Consider the following 24,598-nt stretch of genomic DNA (forward strand, 5'->3'; position numbering starts at 1 on the left):
ATTTATGTTTTTATTTATTTATTTATTTAATTTCACTTGGTATCACTAGTACTGAAATTTGCTTACCAGCAAACAACATGAACATTGATCATTATCTTTCCAGTTTTCGAATCCTAATAAAACATTTTTTTAAGTAAAAATATAAATAAATGGACATTTCCCTGGCTATATAGTTACGTTGACAATACATATGACTTTGTACAAATAAATAACCTTGACTATTTTATACTGAGGGCTACTTGTGGATCCCCACATGTTTCAGTGCTGGGTCCCAAAGTGTTTATAGCATATTGTTTAGAAATAACATGTCTAAATTGTTAAAATTCACTTTGTTTGCTGATGATGCTGGAAAAAGCTTAGAAAAGCTTGTGAATAAAGTGGAAGTCAAACTGAAAGTTTGGGACTGGTTTGACTTTAATAAATGATCAAATTTACCAAATTAATAACAAATTACAGCAACAACAAATACTGAAAAGGAAGCGAGTTAATAAAAAGTACAACAAAAAGGATAATCTTGAGCAGGATAAGTGATCATAAATTATGTTGGAAAGCTCAAATAAACAATGAAATATTGAAAAATGTCTAAGACTATTGTGCTATTACATAGAATGAGATTATTATTATTATTTTATTATCATAAAAAGAGATCTTAAATTAAAAAAATGATGAATGGCTCTGAGAAGGAATTAAGATAGGAAAAATCTAATAATATCCGGTAGTAAGCAAATACGAAATTTAAGAATAATTATCGCTGTTTATGAAATATTATTTTTTCTCTTTGTTTATTTATTTATTCTTAATTTCTCATTTCCTTTGTTCTCTGTTTTGATTAAATCTATTATAAAAAGAATTGCCATTTAGATTATGCAATATAAATAGTAGAGGTGTAATAAAGAAAAAATTCAGCCTGCTCCTTTTCCATCAATAATTTCTGTTATTCTGTTTCATTATTATTATTTTGTTTTTCATCAGCATTTATTTTTATAGGGATTTTTGAAAAAAAAAAATTAGCAGTGACTTTAAAAAAAATCTTTAGCATCCTTAACTGTAGCATTATTGTGCTGTAAAAACAAACAAACAAACAAAAAACTGATACCATATGTTGACTTTTTTGTGGAATGAACTGCCTAAATGGCATCAAGTCTTAGCGGATAAAAAGACGCTACTGTTTACCACAGCTTTAGCTTCACATGCTTGGTTGTAGAGTGTTACACTGGAAGCCCTTCCTGACATAACCCCAAAGAAAATTTTTATCTCCAGCTGGAATCAAACCTGCGATCTTTCACTTGTCCAGGTAACGTGTTAACCACCACACTATAAAATATTCATTTTTAGCATTTTGGATTATAGTTGTCTCTTCCAGTAGTTAAACTTGACTGAGAAACTGCAAAACACCCTCTTACTCAAGGGAAGTCAGAAATTGAGTTGGGCAGCAGGGCAGTGGGGCAGGTTAGGTGTGCGCCAAGGACAGGGACTCCCTGCTGCTGCAAGGCACTCCACTGATTAAGACAAGCCAATCACTCTTAGTGTCAGGTCTGCTAAGGACACAGCCTTTCTCTCACCTCATAGAAGATGAGTGGCTTGCCAGAGCACCAACACCAGTTCATCCAACTCCCCATTAGTTGAAGCAAACCAGTGAAATCTGACCTCTGGGGACCCCTGACTCAATACTGCCAGCTTATTAAGCTTGGGCAGTTTCAGGTTAGACAATAGTGCTGTTGCTGTAATGATGTAAACAATTCATAGTGGTAATACTGTGAGACAATTATTTTGCAAGTTATTGTTCTGTCATTGTTTTGAGTGTGGGTGTTGCTCTCCATCTGGGAGATAGGGAAGTCATTAACTCTGCACAGACAGTTTCCAATCACTGAAATTGTAGGAAATTGCATAAAACTAGCATCCATGCAGCAATACTTATAACCTTCCTGCCCATATTTTGTTTAAGGTCAGATGTCATATAATAGAGCTCAAAGATAGTGTCCACTGACTAACTTTCACACATGTAAGACAATTAAATGCAAAAGAGAAGAAAAATAACACCTGAAAACTACTTTTGCCGAGCCTCTGTGGTTACCAAGATGCATGAATGATGTGGAGACAATCATACTGTAGACATGGCATGGCTGCAGTGGTGATGCAGGAGATGTAATGTATTCTATGTGTCCGGACTGAGCTGTTGCAATACTATCTTTATGGTTAAATGTGTCCCTGGAGAGAGCAGTGCAGAGGTTAGAGCGCAGAACCACACATTGAAGACTGCCCACCTCTCTGCTGGAGGGCCTGGCCACCAACCTCACAGATTTTTTAATAGCACACTAAAATGCTGCGTAAAGACTAAATTGCTGCCCTCAATGGGCAACAGATGATGGAATTAAAGAGATTTAGAGCTGTGGGGGAAACAGGCTGCGGAATGAGGGAAGAGAGGAAAGAGGGCAGCAGAGCTCACCAAGGCAGCATCTGGCCCTTGTAGGGGCAACTCAGCTCTCTGGGAAGTCTCTATGGAGCGAGAAAGGGTCTGACTGATAGCTCTTTCTAACACCCACTATGTGCACAGACTGGCACACACCTACTAGTAACACCTGCTGCACCCATATGGTGCTACAATATCACCTTATCACCTAAACAAAACTAGAACATGTGAGGCGTAAAAAAAGTTCTTACCGTGAAATTGTGAGGGCATCGCACAAAAAAACCACTCATTCCAACCCTACCCCTACTCGGGGTAACCATAGCAACCCATCACCTGTCGTCTCCTTGACAAGAATAAGCACAGAGCCAGGTCAGAGTGACACATTTTCTCTAACTCACAAACATGCAGGGTGATTTTTCATGTGCTGTGCAGTTACTCATAATCTCTCTTATTCCTACCAGAACATGAGCAGACACATACAGCCTACTCTATGCACACCAGATTTATCATCTGTCTTTTCTCATACCCTCCCTTTGTTCTCTGCTGTGCTCTCCACTCTGTTTGCCTCTCATTAACTAACACTTGTACTGTCACCGACATACACATAGACACGTGCACACAATGACACATTTCAGCATTACTACTCGTGCCAGAGGAAGCTGGTAAAAATGGCAACATTTATCCTGACCTGGCATATTCCGAGCCCAAGTGAAAATCTGGCCCACTATAAAAGGCCGGTGGGCTGCAGCGGCCTCTCTATTCACTGGAGACAAAACCTGGATCTGTTGCATGATCTGGCTGGCTGGACTTATGAATAGAGCTAACAATCCAGCAATGGCATACCCCCTTTTTACTGTGAGGTTCTGCCTGGACGTATATGTGTCGTAGTTTGAAAGTGGCGATGCACGTGTTTTGTACTAGAGACAGGGTAGGTATTTAAGAAAAAATGAACCCGCTGATGACAGCTTCGTGCTGCTTAATGTGAACTCATGATATGGCCACACACAGTACAACAGCTGCAATATACTGGGCGACAAGTTAGGGAGAACTCCAGCAAAAATTTACTAACTGCAGCCTCATCCCTGACTACTCTCCCACACAAACTTGTGCTTTTATCTCATCCCAAGTGTGAAGGAAAGTTAAAAATAATTCAGAGTAGAAAGAGGGGGCTAGCAAACTGACACATTCCAACAAGCTCTGGTGTAAAGGATGAAGCGAAAGCACAGTGCTGTTGATATGTTAGGATGGGACAGGCTTTGTCCCAGGTGATAAGAGGGGGATGGGTCTCACCACCTTGGCTCTTATTTTCCCATTGCTTTCATCTTGCTGAACAGCGTAGACCCAGTGAGTCACCCAGTGAGCAAAACACAGCCAAAACCAATAGCCAGCAGATAGCATCTCTTACGCTAACAAGCTTTTCACTTGGGGATACCATCAGCTCCCTGGTTTTCTCGTACAGCTAATTAGGGATGGACTGAGAAGCAGACCTGCAGCTATCTATACACCCTGTTTTTTTATTCTCTCTTCTCTCAATCCTTTTCAAATGTGATGCTTTTCTGTCTCCGTCCTGCCCCTCTTTGTCTCACTCTTTCTGTCTCCCTCTCTTCCCCTCATTCTCACTCTCGAAGGATATCGCTCGCTCAATTCCATCCACACTTCATTCACTTTATATGCCCTATCTACCATCTTCCAATCCACTACCAACGCTGCCATCACTGCCACTGTGTCCAGCCCAAGGCCACTACTGCCTCTTAATCCCATTAGACCAAACACAATCAATTATCCAGCCAGCCACAAGGATCTGAGAGCATTAAAAGGTTAGCTCAGGAGATTTAAAGCCATTGATGTCTATGACAGCAATGCACCCTACACCTCCTCCTTCAAGTACTCTCTGCTTACCAACGTAGTAGTGTGTGTGTGTACGTGTGTATGTATGTCAGCATGTGTTCGTCAACATGACACCCTGGCACCAACTTGAGCCACCATGCATCGCTAGCGGATCTTTAATCATGTCCCTGCAAGTCCTGGCAAATTACTGCCTTGTGATGGTAATCGATAAAGCGATAAACACAGCCGGGGACCGAAGCTGCTGGAGCGAAGAAATACCACTGCGGCCACTGGTTGAGGTTTTTTTTCCCCTCTCATAATCTGATCCGTCTCTTGCAAAGAGTAAAAGAAAAAAATAGTAAAGGAGAAAGATTCCCTTCTTCCAAGAGGACTCTTGTAGGTGAGAGAATAATGCACCCTGATATACTCTACTTGCATTGAGAGTTGGAAAGTTATGAGATGCAGGTGTAGGTCAATTTAATGCAGGCAGGTAGAGTGACATAATCATATTGTAATCTGTAGACTCATCTCACCTCCCTCCATATGTCCCAAACTCAATGCCCCAGTGCTGCTCCATTCATCGCTTGATCTAATTCTCCTACTCCCTCACCTTTATCTTTCCCATACACTCTTCTCCTACACTCTCTCCTCGCTGACTTGTTCCTTCTCAGGCGAGAAAATTAAATATGATCATTCCTCTTCAAAGGCACCACTATTAGCCACATAATGAATATTCAGTTAATGTAGCAGAGAGGAGAGTGTGTGAGTAACAGAAATAAGTGACAGCAAAAGGTAAATCTCTTCAGACGGTGCCACAGCACAACTACTAAAATCCTATGAATGCACATAGCATTCCATACATGACTTTATAGCCAATAAATTTAAAGCACAAATTAATACACGTATCTTATTGCCATGAACAGACAGCTCTGTGGCATTTAACGGTGTGATTGTACATCTACATCATCAGAATCTAATACATCACTTATGGCTTAATAACATTTTGAATGATGAATCACTGATTATGGCGCTATTATGAAAGACTTCCTCAAATCACGTGTCCCTGAAGCAAACTCCACTGAAAAATGATTTTTCTATGGCTTGCGAGGAACCGAAGCACTTGTGGCTCCACCTTAAACTCCCCCTGCTAAGAACTTGTCCGCTTGTGTTCCAGATGCAGCTGCCAAGCACCTTCTCCACTGGGATTCAAATGTGTTTCCTCATGCAGACACGATAGCCACTTTCCAATTTCAACTTCATCCTAAAGCACCAATTCCTACTGCCGTGCCGGTGATTGAAATATGAAACCCTGCATATATACAGGCCATTACAGAGAATACAAGGCTCCAGCTGCTGTCTGTCCGCCCAGGGAAGTGAGAGGAGAAGAAACAACAGGGATCAGCTACGACCGGAACACATTTCTATTTATTTATTATTCAATAAAGCTGAATTGGCCCCTGACCCCCAGTAGCAGCTCACGCCAAACTACCCTCAGAAGAAAATCGCAGTATTGCTGAATCGAGAGGAAATCAAACAGAATCCCTGGGGCTCAGTGGTATGAGAGTTCAAATCTGACAGAATTTGATGAGTCTCCCTTTTGAGTAATTCCTTTTTTGCTGTTTTTGATTTATGTGAACATGTTTCAGAAGCACAAACATTCACTTTCTAGGGCAGTACCATCAACACAGACATGCCGACATAGAAATAACAAGTAAATAAGTGAGTCGCCCCAATAAGCAGAGTCGTTGTAGGCATCCTAAGTGATGAGCATTTCTCTAAGATTGCTTTTGCATCTGCTCTTTCCTTCGCTCTCTTTACAACCCTGCAAACCAATGTGTTTTTTTTTTTTCAGGGACAACAGATATTGTTTTTTTTTCTTTCTGTTATGTCCCTCCAATTTTCAGCAGAAAGAATGTGATGAAAAGGAACTTCTAACCTTATTTCAGCTGATGAGAGAGAAACAAAAAGAAGTAACTGTTGCTCAAGAGCAAAAAGGAATGAATTGAGTAGCACGACACCTAAAACATACAGCAGAAAATATTTGGGGAATGAATGTAGAAGGGTGAGCAAATGCTGCAATTACACTGTTGTTTGCAGCTCCCAAGGTTGTTTCGGCTGTTAATTAGTTCAACTTGATGGCTTGCATCCATTGGTGCAGTCTAACCCAGTTAAGTCAGTTGCTCAATGAGTTTTTTCTGGGCCTTAAATACTGAACCACTTCTCTACAGGAACCTGGCCCAAGGTTAGCACCATGGTGTCAGTCATGCCCAGTGTCCGACACTGAAAGTCTGCCATGCTCCTCAAGTGCTTGCCAAAGAACACTCACCAAGGTTACGTCTGTCAATGGCAATGAATATCCTACTTATCTCAATCAAAGTCCTTCACAAATCTTTGAGGAATTGGTTCTGCCTGTGCTTCAAAAATGGAAAAAAATAAGGACATTAACTCTTATTGATGAGGGGGAAACAGTCACGCTGTTGCATCTAAATTGAACAGCTTGACAGATAACATCTTGAATTATTAAGCCGCAACCAATCAAATAAACATCTTCAATTAATCAATTAAAATAGTTGCCAACCAAGTGAAACAGATGAAAGCATTTGCATATCCTTGTTTGTCATACCTCTCATCTGTGTAAGGGGAAGCACACGCTATCCAGTTTCTCTTTAGTGTTTAGGATGGGAAGACTGACAGACAGAGCTTTTGATAGTGATGAAAAGAAAAAGAAAATACATTTCATACTGAACATTTAAAAAAAAATCTGCTTCAAGCAGCTCCAGCAAAAAAGCCAAGTACAGAACTGAAAGCCTTTCTCCTTGCTTTATATACTGTATGCAATATGAACGCTCATGTTGAGTTAACAGTGGTTCATTATTAATGGGCATGTACGGTAATGACTGTGCTTAAATGCCAAACCACAGAGAGATAAATTAACATATCTTCATGTCCCCAAAGTCAATCTCAAAGAAATGAATCGTGCGGTAATGACAATAAATTGCTGCACTTTGTTTCCACAGGATATAATCTATAAGTTGGTTGACAGGCAATGTAAATGTGTTGTTTGTGCAGCATAAATCACAAGCTAACAATGCAACACCTGTGGATTTTCAAAAGTAAAAGAAATCCTCTTTCAAGCCTCCCAACTGCTCAATATTTCACACATAATATTAACCGATCTTTTGTGCAGTGACATCGTGCACAAATGGAGGCATAAGCTATGATGGATGCTGTGATAATTATAATTTCAGTGATATAACAGCGAGGTAGAGAGATGCTTGATACATGGGTTTGTTTGCATCCAGTGAGTAAACACGATCATGAAATAACAATGAAATGACAAGCGTGTCTTTCTTAAATGTTGGAGCCTTTTTAAGTATGATCATGCCGGGGCATTCACCTGTGTGTGTGTGTGTGTGTGTGGTTGTTTGTCTGATCCCTGCAACATCTTCCATCTCCAGGGGCAGCGGTTCCCTCTCTCGTCAACCATGCCCAGCCAATGTGACTGTCACTCCCAATCTGCAATGAGAGGGGAGCCTGTGCCTATTTTTATAAATGTATTCATATTCATTAGTCCTGAGTGTCATTCATAGCAGCAGTTCTTTAATGCGGTGCGTAACCATCAGAGGCTGGAGGAGCCTGCCTCCTCTCATCTCACAAATTAATAACACAGGCAATCACTGCAAAGGTGCCTACTGTCAAACAACAATGGCTCCTGATTTCCATCACCTATGCACACTTCCTCACTTCCAGATGACACACAAAAAAAACACTCAGCGGTTTTCCCTCAGGGAATCACACCAAAAAATGCTATTGTAACAGCCTTTGAAATATGAAATCATTAATTTAAGTGAGAATTAATTACAGCCTTTTTTTTCCCCTTGACCCACCGCAATATTCTGCGTCATGACATCTTTGTGGCAGCCGGTTAATTGTGCAGAATAACTGTGTGAACGCTGGCTGCTAATGAGAGCAATTAGGCATTAGGCTCGCACAAAACTTCAAACGCTTGCTCAAAGACTCCACACTTTGGCTTGATTGGCTTGTATGCGCCACATAGGGCACATGATGAGCGCATGATCCTTCTCTGCACTAGCTGGGATAATCGGCTCTCCCGGTAAGACCGACACGACTGTACTTTTTGAAATATAATAAAGTTTACACGAAGACACGTCATTTGCGGATGCTCTTCTGTATGCCGCCCATGCATTTTGTTCTTGCACCATTTTAGGCACTGTGCATTCCTAAGTGATGGAAGTGGGCTGCTTCTCACAGCCTTGCCATGTTTTTTTCATGGCCATTGTTTCTGCTCCACCTTGCTTTAAATCAACAGCACAATGCACCCCACACCCCCATTCCCCCACACCCCCCATTACTCCACTGTACTTCACTCTGGACAACATTAATAAAACAGGCTTTCAATGATGCAGCAAGGAACGCCACATTGGGCTCTGAGCAGTGGTGTGATTAAAGCTTTTAAACACCGCCACCCTTTGAGTTTGCATATGTCAGCTCTGCAGTCTGTTTGCAAGAAGGCTGGTAGGGTAAATGTTCCCTCTGTAGTTTCCCTTATCATGTCTTTTTTTTTCCTTTTTCCCTATTTCTCACTAATGCAGTAAGGCCAAGACTGGGTCCACTTTAACATACACAGTAATAAAGCAACATTCAGTAATAAAATTGGAACATCAAGAGCAAAGCCCACAAAGGAACATAAAAGCAGAAAGGTACTTGCTGTGCAATAGTGATGGATACGGTTCTAGCAGGTCTACATCCTGTACTCATGTATCATGCAAACCTATTGTTACACTATCTTTGTTCCTTTCTGTTTCTTTGCTTGACAATTAAGTTGCAGCTTTCTTCCCCTAACAGAGCAAGCATATTCATTCTGAGACACTGGGAGATCGGCGTAACAAGGACTAAAAGAACACATTTTTGACTGGTCATTTCTTCTCACAATTCGCTCACTGTAATCTAATGATGACAACCCCTTGAGTGATCACAGAAATGGAAATCAAGACTACTTATTGAATTCCATGTTGGCCAGAGCAACTTCGTTTAACTGATACAATCCAGCTGATTCCCATTTTTGTAGGCGCCACAGGCAAGGAGCATGTCCAGTATTGTTAAAATAAAATATGTGCTCAAACATTTTTTTCACAGAATGAGGAAATTATTCTTTGAAAGCACACCCACCCCACCACCACTTACAAATTCAAACAGCTTGACCAGCAGTTTGACAAAAGATTTGGGGACAGTGATGTGGAAATGTAGCCCGAGGCCTCCACGTGCACAATCTGCTCACTAAGAGGGACAACAATAGCCAGCCCTTCTTTTGTTGCTGCGGTAATGCTTTCGGTTAATTCGGGCATCACAAATCAGTTTTGAGCTATCATATGCATCGTATGTGATGCAAATCTGATTTGGCTTTACTCTCTTGAGTGAAGCTCTGTCTCAGCCCATAGTGCATACAAGAGGTTGCAGAGTCTCCAGTGTGGAGACAGACGTCCAATTTTGTCAGAAGACCTGCTGGTGCAGTACAGTGCATGTCCCCAATAGGGCACACTGGGGCCCGTTTGTTTAGCTACTTCACTCTGGCTTTGAGACAAGAGGAGACAGTGACCGAGGCATCTGGGATATGGTAGTCCCCTGCAGAATTAAACAGGCTGCGTCTCAAGCCCCAGTGACAGGAAATCTCACTCAGATCACAAAAGGCAGCACTGATTGCGTCTGACATGTGCATCCTTTTCCTTCAGATGCAATGCCTTTGTTTTGTCTGGATTACTTGCGTGTAGGCATTTGTATTTTAGTGTAGCCTCTTTCTGTTTGTGTGTTTATGTCTACGGATGTGCGTGTGCGTGCGCACAAGTGTGCAAGAGTCCATTCAGCCTGCTCCTCATCTAAAATTGAAACCGTGACCTTTTTATAAATATTGGCTGTCTGTGAGAGTACGCAAAACCTAAAGAGTGTGTAAAAGGGTGATTCCAAATTAAAAAATTAGACTCATGGGGGATAACCAGAAATTGGTTGTGTCTAATCAGCCGAGTAAAGCGCTGAAATACAACAGTAAATGTATAAAAAGGCTGGCAGTAGGAGAAGTGGAAGGGTTACTGTTTGGGCTCAAACTGGGCACACTAATCCCTTTGATCCCCCCATTTTACTGTCAGCTGTTTCCTAGCTACCGTCGGATCTGCACAGAATTTAGGATTTGTGCTACTGTACACCACAGCAATCTCTACCCCACTGATGCAGCGCTCTCCTTTCTTTCCTCCATCAATACCCCACCCAGCATCAACATCCGTAGCAATATTCATTTCTGTCTCTGTTCCTCTTTCTCCTCCACCTCACTGCAGTTGGCAGTGACTGCGACATGGCAATGAGACAGGTTAAATTGGAAAGTATTTTGCACAGAGGACCATCAGAACATGACGCTTCACACTGAAAAAGCTGATTCTGATTTTGTCTATTCACACGAGACACCATGGCTGTGCCCCACTTTCATTAGTTGTGCCGAAAGTAGCATTCAAATACTGGTCTTTTGAGAAAGCTCTATTTAGCGGTAATGAAACAATCTACATGTATTTGTGTCAATGCATGTGTTTGAATGAGGAAATGTGTTTGGTTATTAGCATACTTGCACACTTTTGCCGTGTGCATGCTTGTGCATCTGCTAACATGCATTAAAGCAATAAAGACACTTTATTGGATTCCTCTTTCAAGCTGCCTTTGAAATTAAAATAAATAGGCAAATGTATCTGCGCAGGATCTCTTTCATCCTTGTCAGTATTGGTTGCTTTTAGAGGTGCAGTGCACCACAGACTTCCCACTTAACCTCTGAGGAGCTCTCCCAAACTGATCCTAAATCATTCCAGGCAGAAACACATGGCCAACTCGATTTGCGTATTGGCAGATTCATGCTTCATTGTCAAACACTGGCTCTCCATGGCTCTGCGCCCATTAATCCTGTAAGCATGTAAAAGAATGAATACCACAAGTTTCTCAATTTGCCAATTTCAATAGGAGCTGCCAGGCTGTATTGATTTTGTATGTACGGTACACTTGCATAATTTGTATCATTCACACAGTCAAACTCTCAGGCCACCTTTTTTTCCAGAGGCTTTGTTCATTGTGTGTATTTTGATTAAGTACTGTAAGGTTTTACCAGTCATTGCTTGCCTTGGCAGATAAATGAAAAAGCAATGATCAAGGACATGGTCAAACACAATAACACTTAATATATTTAGGAAAAATGGCAGAAAAAAACATAAAATTCCAGGACTCGATCAAGTTGAAGTTTGTATTTTAGTTGTGACTATATCTACCTACATGCAAGCTTCCTTAGAAGGAGTAAACAGCATTTGTCTCAGCTTTCATCTGAAGTTGAACCCCTTCTTATGCTTTTAGTCTTGCACCTGAAGCGCTTTTATGGCTTGTACTGAGGGGCCAAGGAAAGGGAATCCAGATGTGACACAAGCCATAGAGAAGAAGCCAGCGGTACCACTGTCAGTGCCTGTCACCATCACACTTCTTATGAGACACTCTGCTGATGTCACAGGCAAGGACGCCGATCAAAGATATATGTACATTAAAGTGCCGTCATGCTACAATGACAACCTGCTCCACTCTGCCATGCCTACCAGCTCAGAATTCCTTATCAACAAACACAAAAGCTCTGCTGGATGTGATGGTAGGTATGAGTTTCTGTAGATTTATCTCAGTTGATGCCTTTGGCTGTTCCATGCTTTAACATCCGCAATGATACCCCTGATGCAAGAGAGATACTCTCTAGCACACCATTTGTTTTTTAGTGAAGGTGGAGTACTGTCAAGCCATGACATGAGAGGGGAGGGGAGGACCTGATGTTGAGCTCCCTACTATCTTGGAGAAGTGCAAAATGGCAGGTGTAAGAAAAAAGAAAAATCAGCCACAAAGTGAAATCCCATGTGTCCAAGAACAGGACAATGGCGAATGAGGAGCAACTCTGGCCCTAATCAATAATGAGCACAAGGCATGAAGATGCATTTTCTCAGCCCCCCCAGTGGGTCTGGTAAGACTGCTGCGAAGCAGAGCAGCAAACTCAGCCCTGCGGTTGGGGAACACTGAGACTCCTTCTTTACAGACAAAACCTTGCCTTGATCGAAAATATGCCTCGGATTGGACTAGTCTGCCCAACCAATTCAATTCACTTTTATTTATATAGCACCAAGTCACAAAAGCAGCTGCCTCAAAGCACTTTATATTGCAAAGCAAAGACCCTACAATAATACAAAGAAAATCCCAACAATCAAATGACACCCCCCCCGTCGACAGTGGGAAAGAAAAACTCCCTTTTAACAGGAAAAACCTCCAACAGAGTCAGACTCAGGGAGGGGAAGCCATTTGCCACTCTGGAAAAGAGCCAGAGATTAATAACAACTAATGATTAAATGCAAAGTGGTGTATAAACACAGAGAGTGAAAAAAGGTGAGTGAAAAAGAAACACTCAATGCATCATGGGAATCCCCCAACACTCCAGACCTACTGTAGTGTAACTTAGAGAGGATATGCTTTATCAAAAACAAAAAAGTTTTAAGCCTAATCTTAAAAGCCACCAACTGACCCTGCATTCATACATGGTCGAGGAAAGAAGAAGAAAAGAAAAGGTGCCTATATCACCTGAAAACACAGCTTTCACTAGAAACAAACAAAAAAATGCACTGAAAGCAAAAGACAAGAATATACATACTCCTTGACTTCTTTAGCTTCATATGTTGAGGAGCTTGTTGTTCAGCAGACTCTGGGTGTCTGTACCAAGTTTAACAGCAATATCGGCGTGCCTATTCATGTCATCACTTACTGCAGGGACTCGCAGCTGGTAGTAGCGCCGTTATTGGCTTGGTTTGAAGTCAGGACAAGAATGGAGCAGAATGTCAAGATGTGAAGTCATTCATGTGAATGGACAAAGAAAATAGATACTTGTACCGCCAGTTGTTTTTACTAGGACAGGAGGAAAAAAAATGTACCCGCCACCCCCGCCTCGCCACAGTTTTTTCCTCCATTTCTCTACGTCTTTGTCTCTTTTGCCATTTTATTCACAACACAAGAATACACTCACCAGTCCCCAGGAGGGGCACGCTGGATGAGAGCAGAGATTCAGTGAGCACATTATGCTGTAAAAAGCATTGTTTCTCACCATGGTTTTCCTTGAGTTGCCTTTGTGTTGTTTAAATGTTTACATGGAACAGCTTGGGGGCTTGAAGGCAGATGTATGGTCCAAGAATACTCGGTAAGTACAATCTCTCTTTTCCCTGGACAAAAGTATTGACACAATTTTAAAGGCTTTCATATGGCTCCTTACAATAGTACTTTGATGAAGACGCATGCACAACATCTTGCTTCCTTTTCAAAATGATCTTAGACAAATTAACCAAAAAGTGCCCCTTCACATTCCCCTCCCTTTAGCATTCAAGGTCACATCCTCTTTGAGCTTACGTCCCGGCTCATTTTTTTTTTTTTTGTTGATAGTTGAGGTGCCTCCCAGCCTTGTGTCAAATTGATTAGACATTTAGCCAGGAGAATTAATATGTGAAGAATTTGCCTGTTTCCCCCTGCAGCACTCCACCCCCTAAGTCTCATCTGTAAACAAGGAGACATGGAAGTGAAACTACTCTCAGCTATGTGATTAAAATAGGCCCCAAAAGAAGATCTTGCCTCCAGATCAATGCCGTTATTATTGAAAAATTTAATTTGAGTACCCTATACCTTGCCCAAACTGTATTTTTGACTCAGTAAGACAAGAAGGACTCTCTGTGGGTAACGAATCAATCTGGATAATACAATTTTGTTGAGTGAAGATCCCACAGGTTCTTCCACATCTTGTATTCTCAGGCTCACACTAAGTCCTGAACACTCACAAAGCAAAAAAAAAAGCAAAAAAAAAAAAACTTCATTCTTCATAGAAAGTATTAATTTCTGCTATGCTGATAGGCAGACATCAGCATAGCATACATATGGAAGGAGATAGGACTATTTCCTGCATGCAAATAGCCATTACCATAGCCCTTTGGGCAAATGGCAATTACTGGGCAAGGGGCGAATGCCAAAACCCTGCAGTACAAGTTAATTTGATTACATTTCCTTTATGAACTATAAACACAGTTTTGCTGCTCGACTGAGCCAATTAAAGGCTTCCTGAAGCTAAAAAGCGTTGACAGCACAACAGCCCCATTGTTCTTCAACAATAAACTTGATTGTAATCATTTGTCACACTTAAACCCATTTGAGGCATTTGTATTTCCTTTTTTTCTTTTTTGGGGGAAAATATTACCCTTAATTTAGAAGGAAAAAAGTCTGCCTTTTTCATTCATTCATTCGAAAACACCATTTAATTTTTTTCCCCAGTTAAGCTGTGATATGTTCTATCTTGAAGGATAAAGCCTCCTGTGGTAACAGAAACAAAAAGCACCCCCACCCCCACCCAAAAAAAGAAAAAACAGACATGAAGGCAAGAAAAAAAGGCAAGCTGTTTGATTTGGAAGTCGTAAGGCTGCCACCACATTTCACCTGAGGCTGTGCAAGCCACTAGCAGGTCTCTCCTGGCATGAGCCAAATTGAGAAGTAAACAAGCATTTAGTCCAAATTTCAGCAGCTGTTAGCTCTCAGGAGCAGTCAACATGTTTAATTAACTGCATTTCACCAAACAGGGAGATACATATGTCATAAATATGTACACCATGTAATTATGCCATGGCAGCTGAGAAGTTACAGCACTCCCAAATCACCAAGCCACATATAGGACTTCCAACACAATCCAAAGAGCTTCAGGTTTTGGAATATGCTGTGATTTTGTCACTGATAGATCTCATGATCTATTGTCATATCACAAAATCAGATGCCAGAGGCCAATGTCGAAACAATGGGACTATGCAGGTCTACTGTTATGGAGCTACATGTGAAACAGATTGAGCTTTCTATTATTTGTGATGGAGGGTTGTATGTGTGGGTGCAGACGAACAGGTCTGTCATCCGTCTTTGTAGGAAGATGACTTTGATTCCATTAAAACTGTATTATATTTCTCTTGATGGAGTTGTGTAATCTTGTACATATTGATTTTTGTATCTTTCTGTGGATGCGCTTTGCATGCATGCATGCGTATTTGTGTGTCACTGATGTAGATGAATTATGATCTGGTGCCCGCATTAGAGCAGGGAGTTTTAATCACACAAGGATTCAGAGTGTTTTAAACAAACGCTTTTTTTGTAAGCATGGTGGATTATCATAAGATTTAAAGATTTGGAAATGGCTGACAGCTGTCAAGCTGCATAATAACGTACGTCCAGAAAATTATAGCAGCTGCCGGTTGGCAGAATGTCAATGCTGCTATCTAGATTAAAGCTCAATAGACAGGAACATGAGCACCACTAAGCATACACACACGCAAACACACGCACACACACACTTTTACAAATGCACGACAAGATGCACATAAAAAACACAATCACTTGCAAGACAGATTTCAGCAGCAGGGGCTTTGAGGAGGAATGAGGAGATACAGAGGGGAAGACAAAAACTCACATCAATTTACTTGGTATTTCGATGAGGGGCTCTAAATGAGTCTTAAAATGGCTTGCTGAGAGCAGCCTGTAGAAAGGTTCCCCCGTGGATCTATCATGTATCCTCTTGTGCACTGAAGCAACCAGCTTTTATAACACAGCTGGAGCCTTGCTAGGAACTTGCTGAAAAACAAGTTCACACCACCTATGGCTCCCTGGGGAAAAGCACGTGCATCTATGTCACCTAATTTATGACATCCTCAGAGGTTCTCCCCTCTCAGGGAATGACTACAGCATGTCTAACTTTATCCAGAGGCACTGTTGCACTGCCACTCATTTGCAAACAAGGATTCCCCATGAGGAGATCTGCTTCCAGCTTCAGAAAAACAAGACCTCTCTGGATGCTGAGATGACCCCCTGCAAAGACTGCGACTGCATCTTCACTAAAGAACCAAAAGCAGCAATTGTGCACCATAGAGGAGGCCCTTCTCAATTGAAAGAGCGGGCAGACTGAAGAGTGAATCTCTCACCAATGCTAATGCACACCCGGGAACATTCAAGGGGCCAGAATACCAACAGCAAGGATGAGAAAAAGGTCCATTTGGGGAGAAAAGGTATGGCCCTGTCAAGTAGCCTAGAAGCGCTCAACAGATCCTCACAGACTCCAGGCATGTTAGTTTGAGAAAAGGATGCTAATAACTGCTAGAGGAACTGTGCTCTGCATAATAAGAGACGCCTGAGACTCTTTTCAGATAAGGTTGGGAGCACTTTAGAGCAATGCGACCTGTTCAAAGACAAACAAGCAAAGGGATTATGCTGCTTTTAGCACTTTGATTCACTGAGCATTGTGATTATAAGATGGAGCGCACATAGGAGAGCCACTTCTCATATGAACTAACTTCCAAAACAAGACTTTCTTCATCCTTTGGGATCTATAGAAGTAAATGCTTCACGGCTCTGTATGTCAAACATGAATCTTTCTGCGAGACCTGCTGTCCAAAAAAAAGATCCTGTGTTTGAATTCCAACACAGTAAAGTTAAACACTATTCAATACAAATATACTCAGATTGCTAATGAAATTCAAAGTCAAGTGAGCCCACAAAGTACATTTTATCATTTAGAAACGTATCTTCTGTTCTTGTGATAACTGGCTTTTCCATTTGTGAAATTAGAAAGCAAGGTGGAAATGCTCTCTCTGGTTTTCTGTCTTTATTTAGCTTCTACTATATATCTCATTATCTTCTCACTGGCCAAGAGGACATCCACTAACAGATGTAAAGTGAGAAGTCATACCAGTTCTCAGTAATTGTTTAATTAGTGCAGATAGTCTCCCTGCCTCCTTACATCTTTAACTGTGCAAGGAAGAAATGAACACCACATATTTTGTGATAGATTCATTTTGTGTCAAGCCCGCTACTTTCACACACTCTCTAAGTGGAAGACTACAAAGGACCAAAAGAGGCACAGCACAGCAGCACAGCCTTCAAACAAAGGCCTTACATTACTGTCCCATAGCCATATTCATGCATGTTAATAACAGCATCTGCTGAACTACCTATAGGCGGATGGGGAAGATCAAACTTCAGCAACGGTGAAATGTTTTGAGGTTTTCAGGATCGATTGATTTTATAAGGCTTAATCTTCTAAATAATACATTGTAAAGCAGTTATAGCATGGAATACAACACGTTATGGCATGAATATTAAGTCACAGACCTGGTGTTTTTCTGCTATTATGACACAAAGACAAAACATATCTACATTACACTCTAAATATTAGCGACTTTTTTTCCTTTCTTTTTCTTTTTGAGGAGGCAGGCGGTTCTCCTTGAGCGGTTGGAGCAGTCGAGTGGCCCCGTGGTCACAGTGGGGGTACGTTGTGGAGAAGAAACCCCGACAGTTTATGCGTTGTCTGAAGCAATTAATTTAAGTGACGAATTGAATTGGGGTTGTCCTGTAACAGATGTGACTTTTCCCCCTGAAAACGCACACAGTTTTGGCACAGTTTTTGTTTGACTGACATTGGTCACATACCTACATCTCCCACAGACTTTCCTGCGCGCTTCTTTGCTTCTATTAACAGCAGCAGTCCGGTGTGAATAAAAACCACTGAGTTGCGCGTCTTACCTTGCGCCTTGGCGCCTAGGATACAAGTCGTCAGCAGCAGAACCCAGCAGGACACCCACACCTGTCCGACCTGTTCAGTCCGTCCAGCTCTAGTCATGGTCCGCAGTGGTACCGTCGAGCTCCCGGTGCGGTTTCCCCGTCTCCACGCTGGGAACATGTTGCTCCGTGGGCACACACTCCCGGGAAGAGTCCTGTTTGCCGTTGGTCCTGTGCGTCAGACTGCTCCTCACTGGTGATGTGGTTGAGTGACTGGAGGAGAACGGAGAGACTTCGTCAGAGAGCACCAGGCGTGCATCAGATAGGCACGCGGTAGTATGAAAAGCCTGTGGACAAGTCCCGCATGAGCAAGGCGGAGTCAGTCCAATTGAATTTGCTCGGCTGTCAAGTGTGCGAGACAGAGTATTGACATCATCTTCTTACTGCTCCGAATAGCCTCTGAATATATCACAGGGAGCAGTGAAATAAATAACAGGGAATGACGGGACTGACGAAAAACTGCACACAGCCTCCAAGTTCTTGTTACAATTGACAGTTTTTAGCCCCTCCTAACTAAAAAACAAACAAACAAAAAAACAGGTATTTGTTTATTTGTTTTCTAACCTCAATTCTCACTACAGCTCTCCTTGAGCAAGGCACTTTAGCGACCGGTGGCAGGCAGTAAGGTTTCACACTAACTCGCTTGTACGTGTGCTCGTGTGTATGAGCTGTTGACAGTGGGAATAGACTAAATCTACCTTAATACAGACGTTAACAAGATTTTCTTACATCTTAAAACACTGAAAAGAAAAAAAGACCCATATGCTGCTCAGAGTTTGCCATTAAGGGTGGCCTCTGACAGGACAGTCATTTTTTAAATGAATTGCCCATCACATAGACTATAGCAGTGCGCCCAACCCGAGCCAAGCATTGCCAGGCCAAGTGCTCTGTGCGCTATTGCCACCTTGCGGCAAAAAGCGGTAGGGGATTTCTATTTGGACAGCTATGATTGATTGTTGACACATTAAAACCTAAAGCACGGATTACAAAAGTACCTGATGGCAACTAAAGCTTTTTCCAAATAGCTCTGTTTGGATGTTTTCGTTTTTACTGCCAAGCAGGAAGAATAAACTGGGTCACAGTCTAAAAGTGGTATGGGTGCCACTCAGTAAATCTCTTTACTTTGCATTGGTCCCAGTTAAATCTGGCTTGATGGTGAGGTTAAATGCAGCCAAGGCGTTAAAGAATAGCACAAGAAATAGCTAACACCTGAGCAATTAAATGTGATTCAGGAATTAGTCTGAGATCAAAAAGAATGTCAGGCTGTTGCCGTCTGTGAATACTCAGCCCACCAGAATGCTTCCTCCATCACCAGACAAAGGATTAAAGGCAAGTTTGAGTACACAGAAATGGTGGGCACTTCTGGAAACATAGAAGAGTACATATGGGCTGTGATATCAGCTTTTGTTGTCCTTGCTCCTTTTGAACTGACTGAAAAATGCATGCAGGGCAAGGTAAGCTTCAAAGAGCTGTCACAATATATCTGTATGTGTCCCATTAGATTTTGTGAGTTTTGAAGACCAGCACTAATACTCACTAACTGAAAATCCCAGCTACGGTGAGCTAAGTAAAGCCCGCTGCTGCTTTTCAAAGAGCCCAGCTGAAGTGTAAACAGAGGTGGTACTCTCTGCTTTGTATAGTCTTGCTGTGAATCTGCTTCCCTGTCCTTTATTCTAATGCTTCTAAAATTCCCTATTTTTTTCCCCGTATGTAATACAATGTCTCATTGCTACCACAAGCTCATTTCGTGTCATCCATTGCTCCCTCCCTTTATTTCCTCTCTCCTCCGTTGCCACCCCATGCACCAACCCCCTCCTGATAATGATGTGCTGATTATGAGGCTCTTAGACCAGCAGATTGCTCTCCAGTCTCATTCGCATACAGTGGAAAATTGCTGCTGTCTTGGAGCCCCCACCCTGCTGTGCGTATCAGGCAGGTTGACATTAGCAAGCTGCTGGGAACAGTGCTCAGGCACGAGGGCAGGTGCTCTATCTCCGTCTCTATAACTGTTCTGCAGCAGACGAAACAGAGACTGCCTGATGCTACAAGCCACGCTGGGGGGGCGACCACAGGCGGGTGTCAAACAATAAGGTATTGTGTAGTTGACATTTATACATAACACATACTGAGAATAGCTACTCTCACTTGCCAAGTGACACATGGTGTATAACAGTGTTTCACAAAACAGAAAACAAACATCTCAAAACTGCATTTAACTCTTTAATATGAAAAGAAAATGTGTTAATTTGTTAAATTAAAGTAATTCTGTTAGGAGAAGTAAAATAAATGACAACTATATATATATATATATATATATATATATAAATATAAATATATATATACATATATGTGTATATTTATACTCACCTGCACTTCTTTAAATATACCTTCCTAATTCCAGGGCGACCCCCTTTTGTCCCCTTTAGCTTCAACAGGGTAGTGGAAACATTTCTGAAATTTTAGACCATAGCGACATGATCGCCTCACACAATCGCTGCAAATTTGTTGGGTCCACATCTATGATACTAGTCTTCCAAGTTCCACCACATCCCAAAGAAGCTCTTTTGGACTGAGATCTGGTGGCTGTGGAGGCCATTTGAGTACAGTGACCTTATTGTCATGTCCAAGAAACCGGTTTGTTATACTGCCGGAAGCAGCCATCAGAAGATGGGTACACCGTGGACATGGTCAACGACAAAGCTCAGGTAGGCTGTGACGTTTAAATGATGCTCATCTTGTACTATGGGGCACAGAGTGTGACAGAAAATATCCACCACATTAGCCTGAACTACTGATACAAGGCAGGATGTTATTTACATCTAATTCCGATCCTTCTATCCAGATGTCAATGCAAAAAGACTCATCAGACTCTGCAAATCTTTTACCATCATCTTCTATTGTCCAATTCTGGTGAGTCAGAGCAAATTGTAGCGTCAGCGTCCTGTTCTTAGCTGAAATGAGTGGCACCTAGTGTGGTCTTCTGCTGCTGTAGCCATCTGCTTAAAGATGGGTTGTAACAAGTGTTTTTTTTATTATTTGTCTTTTTACTTATTGTTGCCCTCCTATCAGTTGGAAGCAGTCAGGCTATTATAATCTGACTTCTGGCATCAACAGGGTATTTTCACTCAGAAAACTGCCACTCATGGATATTTTCTCTTTTTCTGAACACTCTTTAAACTGTGGAGATGGTCATGAGGCAAAATCCCAGAAGATCAGCAGTTTCTGAAATACACAGACAGGTACATTTGGCACCAACAACAACAATGACAGTTTCAAAATCACTTAAATGACCATTGTTCCCCATTCTGATGCTTGATTTTAACTTCAGTAAGTTCTTTTGTTCATGTCTACCTAAATGCATTGAGCTGCTGCCATGTAACTGGCTGATGAAATATTTGTTTTAACAAGCAGTTGAACAGGTATACCCAAGAAAGTGGCCAGTGAGTGTATATTTAAAACAGGTATCATATTTTTTCTTCATCCAAGTGTACACCAGGCACCAATCACAAGGGAGAAATCTTTCCACGGACCACTGCTACAAACATAACAGTGATTTTAATGGTTTTGATTTAGCCTCATTGATGATGTGGGCTGACTGACATTCCTAGCAATAAGCCTAGATACAAGTAACAATGTGTTTTACCATAAAAGATGAATTATTTTATGACAGGATGAAATGATGTATCACAATCACAAAAGAAGAGTTTCTGCTGTGGACACAAGATGCTTATTTGTTCGATGCGCCTGTGTGCAGTTCTTAGTGGTACAGCCCAGTTCTGGGATTTCAAGCAAATTCTGCGCAGATCACTTTATGGGCTGCAGAATCCTGGGGTCCCCCAGACAACACTTTGAGAGAAAAGATTCCCTTGCCCTTGACTGTCACAATTAAAAAAAAAGTGAACAACCTGTATAATACATACTTTAAAAAATTCTCCACAGTTGAAATGTTGGACAACTTTGGACAAGTGTTTAGACTGCAAAAGTATTTTTCTTAACAAGTTACTCCATGTTAATTCATTATAGCCAGAATAAATGATGTCAGCTTGTTCCAAGAATTTTCTATAATCAAGTGTAATTTCCTCACTAGTCCTGAAAGCAGAGTTTGAATTAAGACAGTTGCTCTTTGCTGTGTAGAATTCACTAAAATTGCAGTGATAGAATACTTGTAGAAAACCCTTTATCCTTTAACATCAGGATATTTGGATGCTCAAACATATTCACGGTAGCAGATGTTTTTTTCGCGGTCTCTGGCAGTCGCTTGGCAGGTTACTGTAGTTCACCATCAGACGAATTGCGACAATAATGCACTCTCATACAGCACCCCAACTAAATAAGTACTTCCTTCGGTCTGGGAGATAGGGAATGCACCATAGACTTTTGAAAGCTGTTCTCTTTCCATCAGCTTGCCTGCTTTGAAATGGCTTGATTGAAATGAGCTTCATTTGAGATTGGCTCTGTGCTGCCTCAGTTATATATGCAGGCATGACGGTGCAAAGGGAAACAAAGTGATCACGAAATACCAGTTTTTGCATCTGTGGGCACAAACACTACAGTTACAATGGTCTCTACTTCATAAACAAGAAAATCAATCAGACTTTTTCTTCAGCTTTGTTCTTAATTACCTGTGTTCATTTGTAGATGCTGAATACACATGTTGCTGTTGCTGATTTAGCAGCGTGGATGGGCTTTCTTTAGGAAAAGGGCCTTCTCCCACAAGTGTCAGCAAACAATACGTACACTGTGCGATGTTGCTGCATCATTCTTGACACCTCATCTATAGTACCTCACAGAGAAAATCTGATTTCTGCTCTGTAACAGATCATCTCACAGCTCTTTCCTTTAGACGGTGGTAAAGCTGCAAATTGAAACATGAAAAATACAACCAAACTCCTGCTACGAGATGCATAACTGCATCTGAGAAAAGACATCAGCAAAGGGATCATTTTTTATGTCACACTGTTATTTTCTCACCAAAGCAAAACCCAGTATATGCATTTTATTTTCTGGACTTCCACCAAAACAAGTCAGTTTTACACAGATCATTTGAAGCAAAAAACAAATATATAAATATTAACTAAAAGAAATGCAGACGCATGAAGTTAGGTCATCTGAGTTCATGTGTAATAAAAAAAAACAATACTGTGAAGGTCTCCGAATATTATTATGATCAAAATATTATACCTTTATTACCCAAAGGACAACTCACTAAAAATTATTGCATTGAATCAGTGGCGTAATTGGTTTCCCCCAGTCTCACTTTGATGTAAATAACATTAGCAATTTTCCAGTCATTTTGCATTGATCCTCCAGTGCAGAATTCTGCCCCAAGAAGCAGCTGGAAATTGAATGTCTTAGACTGTAGATGTGAAGCGTGCATTTCATTCAAGTTGTCTGAGAAACTTGACTACCTAAGAGATGCAACATTATTGGGATTGATTCTGTGCCTTGCCAGTAGCAATTTCTGTCCACTATACACTCACAGAAATGAGTGCATAAAACGGTGTCCACACTCATGCATGTGCAGCACATTTGATGCAATGTAGAGCCCAGCAGTTACAATATGACTTTGCCTTCTGCCACTCTACAACTCTTTATTGCTTTTTGCTTTCAAAACAATAATTTTCATAAATTTGTTGCTAAGTTCTGTCTTTACATTCATAACCATTCCACCTTCCTCTCTTCACCACACTGATTTAGGTAATTTATTGTGTCAGCTCCCCACATCCAAGTCCTTGTTTAGAATGAATGAAGAAAGCCCTTCATTTTTTCCCTTTTCTGTCCTCCCTCTCACTTAGTTGGCTCAGTCTGTACAGCTGATAATGTTAGAGCTGTAACAAACATCTTATGAAGAACATCATTTTTATTTTATATCTATTTTTTGCGAAATGTAGAAAGTCTGAAAACTGAATTCACTTCACTGCAAACTCAGTGAAATAATCAATGTTTACTGTTTTGTGCTGCGGCGTTATGGGTCTTCCTACTAAATAAATCAAATCAGCTAATCGATAATAATGACATCATCTTCCTCATTGCATAAGAAAAGAGACCCAGAAAACACTAACAGCTGGTGTATAATGGAAAAATAAATGGACAAAAAAACAGACAAAATGTGACAGAGAGAAACACTAGAAAGTATATCCCTGATAATTTTAGATCTGGGGCTGATAGAAGTCATGTTTCTCATCTTCAGCTGTTGGAAGGTAATTAAAGCAGCTTTTTACATAAAGACCAAAATAATGCTCATTCCCACTAGTTCTCAACTCTGCCTGTTGGCTGATCACGTCACACTGCTAAATCCTTGAGCCCCTAAACCCTGCCATGGTATATCATGGCATTATAAAATACCCTGGGCACACTAAAGATTAGGTGGGATGAATAGAGATATAGAAGCCAGAGGTCTCTTAAGATTTCACACTGGTTTTAGCATGTGAAATTCTTCCCTGTAGCTGTCACAACACTGTGTGCAGGGTGCTGTTGCAGCATACCTGTGCAACCCAGCATCTAAACAGAGAACGATCCATATTTTGGTTAACATTTTAAGAGTCTCTCTGGGTTTGGTGCATGCTTCCAGGTGTTTATTATTACCTTGGCATTGCTGCAATTTGTCCGTAAGCAATGCAGGAGGGAGAGTGGCAACAGTCGCAGATTTTAAAACCTAATCATTACCAAAAC

At 41.2% G+C, this 24,598-nt stretch overlaps 1 protein-coding gene across 1 annotated transcript in view; it reads right to left on the minus strand.

The window, feature by feature from the left end:
* The window catches only part of sdk2a (sidekick cell adhesion molecule 2a), an 83,204-nt gene extending 65,028 nt beyond the window's left edge, over positions 1 to 18,176 (minus strand). The window contains exon 1 of the mRNA XM_031736532.2: positions 17,891 to 18,176. Within this exon, the coding sequence (XP_031592392.2) occupies positions 17,891 to 18,047 (157 nt within the window). The 5' untranslated portion in view covers positions 18,048 to 18,176. The remainder of the gene's footprint in view (positions 1 to 17,890) is intronic.
* Positions 18,177 to 24,598: the final 6,422 nt, after the last annotated feature.

The sequence above is a fragment of the Oreochromis aureus genome, linkage group 4 (genome assembly GCF_013358895.1).
Source record: "Oreochromis aureus strain Israel breed Guangdong linkage group 4, ZZ_aureus, whole genome shotgun sequence".
NCBI classification, from domain to species: domain Eukaryota; kingdom Metazoa; phylum Chordata; class Actinopteri; order Cichliformes; family Cichlidae; genus Oreochromis; species Oreochromis aureus.